Genomic DNA, 12,437 nt, shown 5'->3' with positions numbered 1-12,437 from the left:
ACAATAAAAGATCAGGAACATCAAGGATCAAAAGTTAATGTAAATTCATGTCTTTTTAAAAAATAATTCATATCTATTTATGCAATTCCAAGGCGAGTCCTTGTAATGTCTTTTATGATAAATTTACCTCTTTTCTAAGTAAATTAAATCTTAATGGAAACTCCTCCCATTTCACTAATGATAGTTACGAGTGTTCTTAATAATACAATGCCAATTAATATGGAAGTACGATCTGATGCAGAAAAATTTAAATTTTCTAGTCCTCATTTCAAATGATTACACAAATAGCTTTACCATTACAAACCCATCACTATAAATTTATATTACTTAATCTACTTTGCAGCAAGATGCTGATAATCAGAATCATTGTTACCATAAAAATTATAGAATGCTTTGTTCTTAATGAGAAAGGGTAAATTCAAGGTGTGTTGCTTACATTGTTTTTCCTACACTAGATAGCATTTTGATTTAGAAGAAGTGCTCATTGCAAACAATTTTGTTGTCTGCATTATCACCGAGGAACGTATCAGTATCAATGAAATTAATCCCTAGTTAGAGCAACGTAACTAAACAACTTACTTGATTAGGTCACCAGTGGACTGAATTAATAAACCAGGAAACAAACTCAAATCACACACAATATATGCAGTTGCTGTGTTGAATCATGTTAAACCTCACCAATTCACTTTAGTGGTTTAGGAAAGGAACTTGCTCTGAATTAATGCAGGAGACCAGTAAATGGTTCAGGGAATCTCCGGATATGTATATACTATACCAGGTAAATTTAGCTACTTAATTTACAGCACACCTGTCATTCTTTTTTGTCCCTTCGCTCTTCGATACATCTTCCTCTTTGAAGTAATGACCAGTAGCAGAAGAATTTGCAAAGGTTGAGATAAAAGGGCCTAATGACTGGAAGGCAGCTTGACGAACCTGTGAGCATCAGACCACAAGATAAAACATTATCTTAAATATATATCTAATCACAATCTGCAATATGGCCAGAGAAATATAATTACTTCCCAGTAACCACTTGAAATAGCTGGCATTCACATCATTCAGTAGTTTTACATATTAAATAATAGAGTGAGAGATGCACAGCACACGTTCAATTATTTAGGAGTGTAGGCAATTTCAATACTAACTGTTAAACTGACAAATATTGAAACCTGAGAAATTATTGATTGATGTCCCATATTTTTGGATGCAGTTAGAAGGGAAAGAGGCATCTAGCAATGATCCTTAAAACCAGATGTAATATGTGGCAGTTTTGGCTAGCAATACTTAGTATGATTGTGTTCTGTTCACCAACTGTTAATCAATGATAGCTATTGTTGGCAGAATTTCAGATGCTGATGAGGAGGCACACAGGAGTCAATAGATCAGCTAGTTGAGTGGTGTCATTATAACCTTGTACTCAACGTCAGTAAGACCAAGGAATTCAATGTGAACTTCAAGAAGGGAAAGTGGAGGGAACACATGCCTGTCTTCATCAATGGATCAGCAGAGGAAAGGGTGAGCAGTTTCAAGTTCCTGGGTGTCAATATCTCTGAAGATCTATACTAGGCCCAAAGTTTTGACACAGTTATGAAGGTGGCACAACAGTGGCTATATTTCATTATGAATTTGAGGAGACTTGATATGTCATCGGAGACTTGATATACCAAAGACTATTAAATTTTTGAAGATGTACATTGGTGAGCAATTGTAACTGGTTGCATAACCATCTGGCATGGAGGGGGCCACTGCACAGGATCGGAAAGATCTGCAGAAAGTTGCAAACTCAGCCAGCTAACATGGGCACTAGCCTCCTAGCATTGAGGACATCTTCAAAAGGCAATGCCTCAAAAAAAGTTGCATCTATCTTTAAGGACCAGCCCCCCCCCCCCCCCCATTAACCCAGGACATGCCCTCTTCTCATTGATACCTCCACGGAAGTGGTACAGGAGTCTGAAGGCACAATGTTTTATGAACACCTTATTTAGATAGATAGATAGATAGACAGATAGATATACTTTATTAATCCCAAGGGAAATTTGGTTTTGTTACAGCCGCACCAACCAAGAATAGAGCGTAAATATAGCAATACAAAAAACCCCAACAATCAAACAACAAAATGCAAACTACGCCACATGGAAAATAAGTCCAGGACCAGTCTATTGACCCAGGGTGTCTGACCCTCCACGGGAGGAGCTGCACGTTCGATGGCCACAGGCAAGAACGACCTCCCGTGCCGCCAGTGTTGTATCACGGTGGAATGTGGCCGGTCCAACAGTAAAAAGTTCAGTATCCAGTCTGCAAACACGTTCCTCGATCGTAATATACTCCAGATTGCTCTATCCGTTGTTAACTGGATCAGTAAGCACGAAACTCCTTTACGCTTACCGCTCTCAGTGTACTTCCGGTCAGCCGGAACAGTATTACCCACCGAACTCCTCTTCTCCAAAAGTCTCTGTTGTCTCGACCCGGTCCTCTTTCCTCGGCTTTGTGATTCCCTTCTGTGTGTTTTCCCCCGGATTTCAGCAGGGGTGTCCACCGCTCTGCTTGCTAAACCGGCCGGGATTTGCTGGTCCGTGAAATACACAATGCGACCTTGCTTCAGTCCCGCGTGTCGGGATGTAACCATTTCCAGCGCTAAAGAAAACCCAAATAAAACTCTCTCTACCAGCATGTTAGAGAGGGTGCAGCTTTGACATGTTACCGTGAGAAAAACAAAATACAAAAATAACGTAAATTAAAAAGTAAGAAAGTAAAAGAATAGTTCGGAACGGCTGTACCAGGCTGCATGCACGAACGGCGCATGCGCACTTTCCCTCCATTATCAGATTTCTGAATGGACAATAAACCCATGCACACCACCACACTTTCCCCCCTCTTTCTTTTGGTCTCTTATTACACTAATTCTTTTTTACAGATATTTCTTATTGTAATTTATTGTTTATGTATTGCACTGTACTGCTGTCACAAAACAAAAAATTTCATGACATATGCCAGTGCTATTAAACCTGATTCTGATTCATGAACACTCTTTCAAAAGACTCTTGAAATCCCAAAAGACATCCCTCACTTTCATTAGACTGCTGCTTAAAACCTTGCATCAAGCTTTGAGATCATCTGAAAAGGAAGATACAGTGGGGGGAGTGGGGGGGAGGAGAAAGGAAGAGATCAAATTGATTGCTATCACTCGTCTGTTCACTCTAAGGAAATGGATGAAAACAATGGGGATTAGGAAACTACGCAGTCAGATATTAAAATTAAAATTCCTGACACAAACAAGAGAAAATCTGCAAATGCTGGAAATCCAAGCAACATACACAAAATGTGGAGGAACTCAGCAGACCAGGCAGCAGCTATGGAAAAAAGTAGTGATGTTTCGGGCTGTGACCTGCTGGAGGGTCTTGGCCTGAAACGTCAACCGTACTTTTTTCCATAGATACTGCCTGGCTTGCTGAGTTCCTCCAGCATTTTGCGTGTTGATTAAAATTCCTTAGGAATAGGTGGATATAGGGATTGGGAACAGAGTAAAAAGCAAACATTTAGAGGCAATTTTACTTAATGGAAACAGGGTGCCTCATGAGTATCAGCCACTCAAGCTGGTGACTCACTACAACCTTGAAGGACAATAGCAGACAAAAAACAAAATGCTGGACTTGCCAGCATGAATTAGTTAAAACAATGAATTAGCAATGCATAATTAGCTATTGAAAGGTATTGAGAAAAATATCAAAATTGTTGTTTATTGCTCAAACTGACTGAATTATTTTTGTGTTAGCGAAACAAATACACATGCTAATTTAAAAAAATAACCCATCTTCAGCCTTAAATCCTCATTATCCAATCTACTTCTACATTAGTGCACAGTGGACCAGACTTTTGAAACTTTGTACGCTTATAGCTAGTTAGTTTAAGCAAAAACTGTTCTTGCCTTATTCTCTTCCAATTCCCCACATAATTTTTGTTGTCACTGAAATTTTGCCTCATCAAATATATACATCTGCATCTGATTACTGGCATCTCTTCTCACTGTTCCAGCCTTAACACCTGCCAACAGTTCAGAGGAAACGGATAGAACTCTATTACAGGACATGTCCCACACTGCTGCATACAGGAAGGATGAAGCATGGCAATTTTCCTATTTGTACTTCCACAGACTGCTGTATTTACAAGGAAAATACCTTAAAAACTTGGGACACTGAATTAACACTAAATCCTGAAAGGAAACAGGAGTCAAGGCTAAAGGAAGACACACAAGCCAGGTCAACCTTCGGGTAATCAGCAGGCCATTTAGGAGATGTTTCCACAATGATAAATTTGGGACAGTTTGGTGATAATCAAAGAGGTTTGAAGTGTTATAATTTCTTTTAAAATAAAATGAACCTAAATCATCTGGAACATGGAAGGAAGGAATTATGAAAGCTTTCTGATGACAATCGGAAACTCAAACTCAGCCCTACAGCATCTCTAAAAAAATAAATAAAATATTAAAAATCTCAAATAGAACAACCGATGGAATTCATTGAACAAAACGATGACAGCAAGAAGGAGACAAGTACAGCAAAACAAATGAGGTCACTTCATTCCTTACCTACTAAAGATTCAGAACTTAAAAAAAAACTTCTTAAAAAACTTACCCAACGTGAAGGGTCGCTGATCAGATTAATGAAGAGCGAAGATAGCTTTGTTCTACGAACTTCCTGAGAGGTTGCACAAGAAACACCCATAAAGCATTCGGCACATGCTTTCCGCACTCCCCACACATTATCAGAGCATAGCTGGAAGAACCTGGGTAACTACACAGAAAAACCCAAGAAAATATTATTTTCAATTATAGTTGCCAGAATATTTTAGGCAGTAACATTCAAGGAATGTGATTCACAGATATTGGGTTACAGCTACACAGAAGTATTCATTTTAAAGTCAAACTCTTGAGTTTCCAAAAACAGAACCAAGCACAATTCAAACTAAAGTTAAAATATTGTCAAAGCTTTAGCAGTAAATAAGTGGGAATTCCTAAGTTTTATGCAGCAAGATGTCCCACAGCAGTGTGAGAGTGCCAGCAACAAGGGATGGTCAAAATAATCTGAGGTTTAAAAATTAGCTTTGTGCAAGGGTCATTCAAAACGAAAATAGGCAAGAAAGTCAGTCCACACAGATATTACTTTCAAAGTGTTGCCACTTCAAAATACACTGTAGATTATATCCCCAACAGCCGAAGGAAATAGATGAAAAGCAAACTGAGATGATGCTTCAAAACTGAACTCCATACATTTAAAATATACAGGATTTAAAATGTGGTCTCTGCTGAGTTTTTTCTCCAATCCTGGTAATTGCTCTCAGTTCCTGAAAATTTCAGGCAACAAGTTCTATCTGAAGTCTGCCATATCCTCACACCCACAAAAGGCATATATTGGGGAGGGGATCAAAATCAGCTTTAATAACCTCACTCTTGCTTTGCTCGAATAGCCTACTAACACTCACTGCCAAAGTACACACATTAAGGATGGTTCTTAGGTAATTACCAGAAGGCTGACGACATCTGTTGAACCTTACCCCCAGGATGAGCCTTCTAGGGAAAGGGAGGAAAAGAAGGAAATAGGAAACAAATAAATGAAAATAAAAACACTAAAACCTATTTTGTTCTACCTGTTGCAAATAGTTGATATTGCCAATGAAACAGTAATACATCCTCAAGAGGTGCAAAAAGAACCAAAATAGAAACACACGACAAGTACTGTACTGGAGTACTAGTTTTTGAAGTGCTTTCTTTCAAAATATAACACTATGTTGATGTACAAATATATATAATTAAATGCAGTCCAATTACATAAAATGGTACTTATTACAAATGAATGGAAAGCAAATTTACCCCAATTATTACTCACGGGTTGGATCAAGTACTGTACAGTGCTTGACAAGCTCAGCAAAACCATTAACCTTCTTACATGATGTCTAAACTCACTCATCCTAACATTACACCTAGGAACTTACTCCATCTGCCCACTCTTCCCCCAGTGGATTATCCACCCACCTCACTTGCCTTACTTCATTCCATACTCCACCTTCCTTTCCCATCAAATTCCATCGCCTGCAGCCTTTGCTGCCTCCACCTCTCATCTCCCAGCCTCTGTTGGTATTTCCACTCTTGTTTCATTTGCCTATCACTCTCCACATCTGGATCCACCTTTTGCTTGCCCCACCTATACTAGCTACCTCCCCTCTATAATAATCAATCCAGATGAAGGGTCTCAAGGTGAATGCCAACTGCTCATTTCTCTCCACAGACGCTGCCTGACCCATTGAGTTGCTCCAGCATTTTGTTTATTGTCAAGAACCATAGATCTGATTGCAGATTTGCAAATATACCTTTATATTTAAAAAAAATCCTTTTTGCATCCCTTGATGGCCAAAGTTGATATGTTGTGTTATCATCAGCCTATGCATACTTACCAGCAATTCTTCAGTAGCTTCGCGACCAACAACACTGGATATATCCCCAATATTGGCAGCGCACACCTGAGAAAGGAAGTCAAATAGTCTTGTACAATTAAACAAATAAAGCCAAGCAGAGAAATCAATAAGATGTGAATATATATATACACTAACCTTTCGAACATGGAACATCCGACAATCACAGCACATTTCACAGAATCGGTGCAGTATATATCTTTCAGTGATAGCTTTCCCTACCATGGGGGCCATTTTGCACATTATCTACAATTAAGTAAAAAGTGAATGCAGTGAGTAAAAAGACAAAAGACATTTCATATTCTTTCAAAAGTTATAAGTGAAATATGAAACAAAAGATATCATTGGAACAATCCTAACATCAGTAGAAGTTTTGTTCTGTTGGCCAAAATCAAACTGCTTTGATGACACAAATTATTTCCAAATTCAGAAGTCTGAGTACAACGAAACCACTGGGCTCATCAAAATTAAATTGAATCCCTGTGAAGACCCATTCTCTTTCCTCTGTCTAACCCTGCAAATTATTCCTCATCCAGTACCTTTCCAAATTTTCTTTCAAAAGGCATTGTTTTTGTTTTACCACTTAATTCCAGGTGCTAACATTCCTCCGAAGTAAAAATGTTCCTCTTCCCATTTCCCTTGTATCTTCCCAAAATTGAAATATGTACAAGTGAAAAGTTTCACTCTTTATCAAATCAATCATGACCTCATTCACCTCTATTAACTTTTAAGACTTCTTCCCTTCAAGGAAAGCTGCAGCTTCTCCATTTTCAGTTTACGTTAAGTCCCTCACCTCTGAAACTATACCAATAAATTTTTTCTAGGACCTTCACATCCTTCTCAAATCTGGTGACCAGAGCTGGTTGCAATATTCTCTTGTGACCAAACCAGAATCAAACTAAGGTCACTTATATTTTTCATGGTTCTGACCTTCTCATTCATCCATCTCCCTCTCACTTTCTCCCCCAAGTACAAAACCCTTTCAGGGACTCTCCACACAAATCCAGGCCCAATTACGTAATTGCTGACCCAACTGCCAGACCCCAATGTTGACTGCCAACTCAACCTTGAACACTGGTCCATAAAGTGACCATACCTACACCCTTTGGCCCCTCACCTAGTCAATGACAGCACATTCATGCACAGAAAATTTCACACCAACATCTTGTCATTGCTGAAGCTTGCAATGGTAGGCCCAAAACATAAATAGTTGCCAACACACTCTGAAACAACTATATTGGCTACTACACCAATGGACAATTTCCACAGAGATTTTCTCACAAGTGATATTTCATCTCTCCAAGCTTAATAAATTTGTGACATCATTTCACATGTGAATCCTATCAATCTTAAATTTAGTACTTTTTGCCACCATTTAACTGCTTTCTTTCTCATCACCAAAATGGACAACTTCCATTACAAATTCCTTTCCAATGTTCCTCATTTTACCTTATATATTTTAAATTGTCATTACCATTTTGTGTCCAGATCTCACTGAAATGTTATTAAATTCACAATTATTAATTTAAAATAATTGTCATTTCACTTACTGCTACAGCTTCTGTTTTCAGATCATCATTGCTTTCTGGAGCAGTTAGATCCAGTAGAACTGGACATACTTTGGTCTCCACATCGTATCTTTCGATTATCTCTTGTTCTAGTACCACTAGCAATGCTGCCTGACTTGTCTTTCTCACCTACAAGTAGTAAACGAAGCTATCATGTGACAGGTTACAAAACCACAAGTTTCACAAACAAAATATATACATCTTAATTAATTGACTGACTTGGAAGTTGAGTGGGAAAAATACATAACACTAGTACTGTTATTACAAGTGGTGTTTCTCCAGAGTCATACAATTATCGTTATAAAAGGGATTTCAAAATGTTTTAATTATGATGTGGGAGAAGTTCAAATGCCACAACCTTCAAGCTGAGAAATGCACAATTAATAGATTAATAGAATCTAACAAAGTAAATTGTGGAGACAGGAGATTGCAAATACTGGAATCTGAAGCAATAAACAAACCACTGGAAGAACTCAGCAGGTCTATGGGAAGGAAAACATTGACAGTTCAGGTCAAGACCCGACATTAGGACTGAGAGTTGAAAGAGAAGAAAGCCAATATAAAGAGGGAGGAAGGGGTGAGGCAGGAACCAGTAAATGATAGATGGACCAAAGGATTGTGGAGGATGATGGACAAAAAGAGTCAGTCAGCAGGGGAAAAATTCCAAATCCTAATCAGGAAATAACAGGTAGTATGCCTGTGGCAAGGACTTGTACTTGGATCCAATGTGCATTTTCAACCTAAAAGCAGAAATCATTCGCCACAAACGAGTTACTAAGACAGCTCTCTACAATTATCAATAATTAATATAGCATGATAGGGTCTTGGATGAGAGTTGAATCAAACAAGAAAAATTGTTTAATTTGTGGACCAATTACACATAAAATAAGCAGTTTACAAACTTGGCTATTTGTATATGGAGACATATTACAAGATATAAATCAGCAGAGGGTTATCACCCTAATAAGCTTACATTTGAGGTAGGACAGAAGTTTGCATAGGTTCACACTCAAACAGAAAACCTCTGAATAAATGTTCTCAATGAGAACTAAAGCATTCAGTGGACCATTTGCAGAAAGAAGAAATAAAAATACCTGGTTGTTGGGGTCTGCAAGGCATCTAACCATGAAGGGCAACAAATATTTGGAGAAAGCATAAGAAATGGAAGGCCTATTTTCCTGGCAGAATATGGCAATGTGAGGCACCTGTTCCATCAACTCCGCACGGACAGTTGGCTCTGTAAAGAGAATGGTTTCATCACAATGAGCAGTAAACACAACAACTTAAGAGCTTCAGATAATTTACTAGGTGATGACAGATCAGCTTAGACTGCATTCTGAACAGAAAATTGTTTAAAAATGCAGAAAGATTGCTTGCATTTAATGCTAAATGGCCTACAATGAATTCGAAATGTCTATAGTTAAGAAAATGGTAATGATATGTTATTTTCCTCAGCTTCCCCGTGTTTGTAACTTTTGACATTCACATTTGCATTTGATTCTCTGCTTATTTCTCATTTCAACAAATTCCTCAAGCCTCCCAATTTATTCCATTAGTGACTCATTAAAACATTGACAAGCAAATGCAGCAGCCATGCAAACTTCATTGTAGCATACTCTGAAGCTAAGGAGCTGATAAATAATCTAAACCAATCTATAAAAGTTACTGAAATATGTTTTTAAAAGCACTTCGTGTCATATCAATTGATTTGCTTGCTAAAGTGTCAAAGTACAAGTTCCACATCTCAAATGAGACTTATTTACCTTCAGGCAGGGCAAAAATTAACATTTTAATAACTCACCAAGGGTATACATTATCTTTTGGCGAATACATTTTTCTTCATGTTGTCTCACCTGATTCCACTTTCCCTTATTGACACATTGAGATTTTATAACATACTGTACATCTCCTCCATGGGCCAATGAAAAAAAAATTAATTTCCAGCCCTTTAGCTGTGAAAAAAATTGCACACCTAATGTGAAAAAAATTGCACACCTAACAACAGTCCCGAATGCAGGCAAAAAAAAAAAATCTGTTATTTGCCTATTCAAATCCACTTCAATTCCTGGAACAAGTTTAAACTAAGCGTGCAGAAAAATGCAGCACTACAGTAACTAGGAGCAAATCCAGTCCTGACAATGGTTGCATTAGTCATCACTAATTATGGGCAGTAAAATAATATGTAGTTCAAGTGATTTAGCAGTGTTAAGCATTTTTTTTGGTTTAGGAGATATAGTGCAGAATAGGCCCACCCGGCCCTTCAAGCTGCGTGGCCAGCAGCCCCCAGATTTAACCCTAGCCTAATCACGGGACAATTTACAATGACTAATTAACCTACTAACTGGTAGGTCTTTGGGTGGGACTAACTGGTGGGAGGAAACCTGAGCACCCACAGGAAATCCACACATTCCACAGAAAGGACATAGAAACCCTTACAGACGATTCCTGGATTGAACCCTGAACTCCAACACCCAAGCTGTAATAGCGTTACGCTAATGGCAACACTACTGTAACGCTCAGTACATACATTGAACGGAAAACCTGATTAACAGCAGCATGTTATTATATGTTGTTGGTCACTGATTTTATGAAATTCTAATCACACTTCAAAATGAATTGATACACATGTACTGCATTGTTTACAAAATTCAATGCTCAGATAAACACTCAAATCTTTCCTCACATATTTCATGTATCACAACCATATCCTGTCTTCCTCCTCACATCCCAAGAAAAATCCAAAAAAGATCCAAAGCCTTTTGAACAAACATGCAAATTAAATCAGAGTAAATTGGTCTAAATTTTCAAACACTATTGTATTGCCACATCATAATTTCTAGCAACTGTAGCTGTGGCAAAGGAAATGCACACCTATAAATGAGTCCAAGCTTAATTTGGTGTAAAACTTCCTACTGCATTAATATACCCTCCAGCACACCAGGGCTCCAATTCCCACAATTCCTCCAGTACACTGGAGACAAATATCCGCACTTCCATGAAATTACTCTAGTTCTATTTCCCCATGCCATCTTAAGACTTAACAGGTTCACTGGAAAATTTATTGTAATATTAAACAATGTAGCAGCTAAAAGAAGTGAACTGAGTCAATAGTCCAGAAAATCTGCCTATCCGGTACGAAAGTACTGATTAAGGTTTTTAAAAGAAGTTTTCCTTTATTCAACTGTGGTCTCTAACATTAAACATGGTATATGATGGAGCAACATCCAGCACTGTTTCAGAAATTGAGTTACATTTATATTCTGAAAGTAGAATACTTTTGTACAGCATTCATATTAGAGAGTGCATTTCTGTACAATAATGTCAGAAAAATTAGCAATGGCTACAAACCAGTTCGTGTAATTGAAAAACAAACTCAGTTAAGACCAATTCTCTTTACTCCTTATACAACACCCTCTTAATCAGGTTTAATATCACTGGCATATGTCATGAAATTTGTTGTTTTGCAGTAGCAATACATTGCAGTATATAATAAAACTAAATTACAATTTTTAAACTCTATATAAAATTTTCCTACACATTATAGATTATATGTAGAAGCTGATTACCTGGATCTTCTGCTAGTTTACTTATTCTTTCGAGCACTGCGAGGCAGTCTTTTTCATCATCGCTGACTGCCCGCAGCGTGTCCAGCAAACCTCTTGCTACCATTTGTCTATTAAAGAAAATAAAATTCAAATTCAAAATACTTCAACCTTTCACCATACTTCTGTAAAGAGATGTTATATTTTTCTCTTCTCCACTTCAAAGAATACTTTAGATTTGATTCACCTATAATCACACAGAAAGACACACAAGTGGTACAAAATTGCATCAAATTCTGATTTCAGAATTCTTTGAGAAAAATCAAGCTAATTCGAAATTCACCTTTCATGTACTCAAATTTTCTGATGATTAATTAGACAGCATTGGCAGAAGCCTAGAAATAAGCGCTGGTCTTCTCAGCTACATTAAAAAGCATTCTTTACACCATGCAAAGTCCTTTTATTTTGCAATGAAGCAACAGGCAGAGCAAGTACTCAGGTTTTCAATGACATTGTCAATTTTATTTCCTCAGATTGGAACTACAGAAGAATGTCGTCCCTCCTGGCAGTAAGAGATACTTAGTCTAGCAGAAGCACTACTGTATACTGTTTTGCTTGGGTCATACTATTCCTTCTGATAGACTATTTTCAGATGTTTCACAGTATTGCTCCACAAGCAGCTGGATTTTTCAAAATTGAACTACTTCTTCGCCTCCAAAAGCTGGGCTCCACAATAATTCAGTAGTAATCAGCATTCTTCAATGTGAAACTAACCCAAGAAGGGCCAAAATCTTATTTAATACTCTGAGTCAAACTGATAGATTTGATCCATGATAGTGGCATCAATTGGTTGTTGATCCAC

The 12,437-nt window shown here is 37.7% G+C and overlaps 1 protein-coding gene across 5 annotated transcripts in view; it reads right to left on the bottom strand.

The window, feature by feature from the left end:
- The window catches only part of ppp4r1 (protein phosphatase 4, regulatory subunit 1), a 72,959-nt gene that overhangs the window by 45,272 nt on the left and 15,250 nt on the right, over nt 1–12,437 (bottom strand). For all 5 annotated transcript variants that reach the window (XR_011886099.1, XM_072258963.1, XM_072258994.1 and 2 more), the window contains 7 exons: nt 11,600–11,706; nt 9,128–9,270; nt 8,016–8,162; nt 6,604–6,711; nt 6,448–6,513; nt 4,632–4,790; nt 809–933 (listed from right to left, as the gene is read on the bottom strand). Coding sequence is in view for 4 of the 5 variants with exons in the window: in XM_072258963.1 (XP_072115064.1) it covers nt 809–933; nt 4,632–4,790; nt 6,448–6,513; nt 6,604–6,711; nt 8,016–8,162; nt 9,128–9,270; nt 11,600–11,706 (855 nt within the window). In the remaining variant the exon portion in view is untranslated. The remainder of the gene's footprint in view (nt 1–808; nt 934–4,631; nt 4,791–6,447; nt 6,514–6,603; nt 6,712–8,015; nt 8,163–9,127; nt 9,271–11,599; nt 11,707–12,437) is intronic.

The sequence above is a fragment of the Mobula birostris genome, chromosome 1 (genome assembly GCF_030028105.1).
Source record: "Mobula birostris isolate sMobBir1 chromosome 1, sMobBir1.hap1, whole genome shotgun sequence".
Classification (NCBI taxonomy): Eukaryota; Metazoa; Chordata; class Chondrichthyes; order Myliobatiformes; family Myliobatidae; genus Mobula; species Mobula birostris.
Note: the sequence above shows the minus strand (reverse complement) of the source record. Positions and strands in the feature narration are given on the sequence as shown.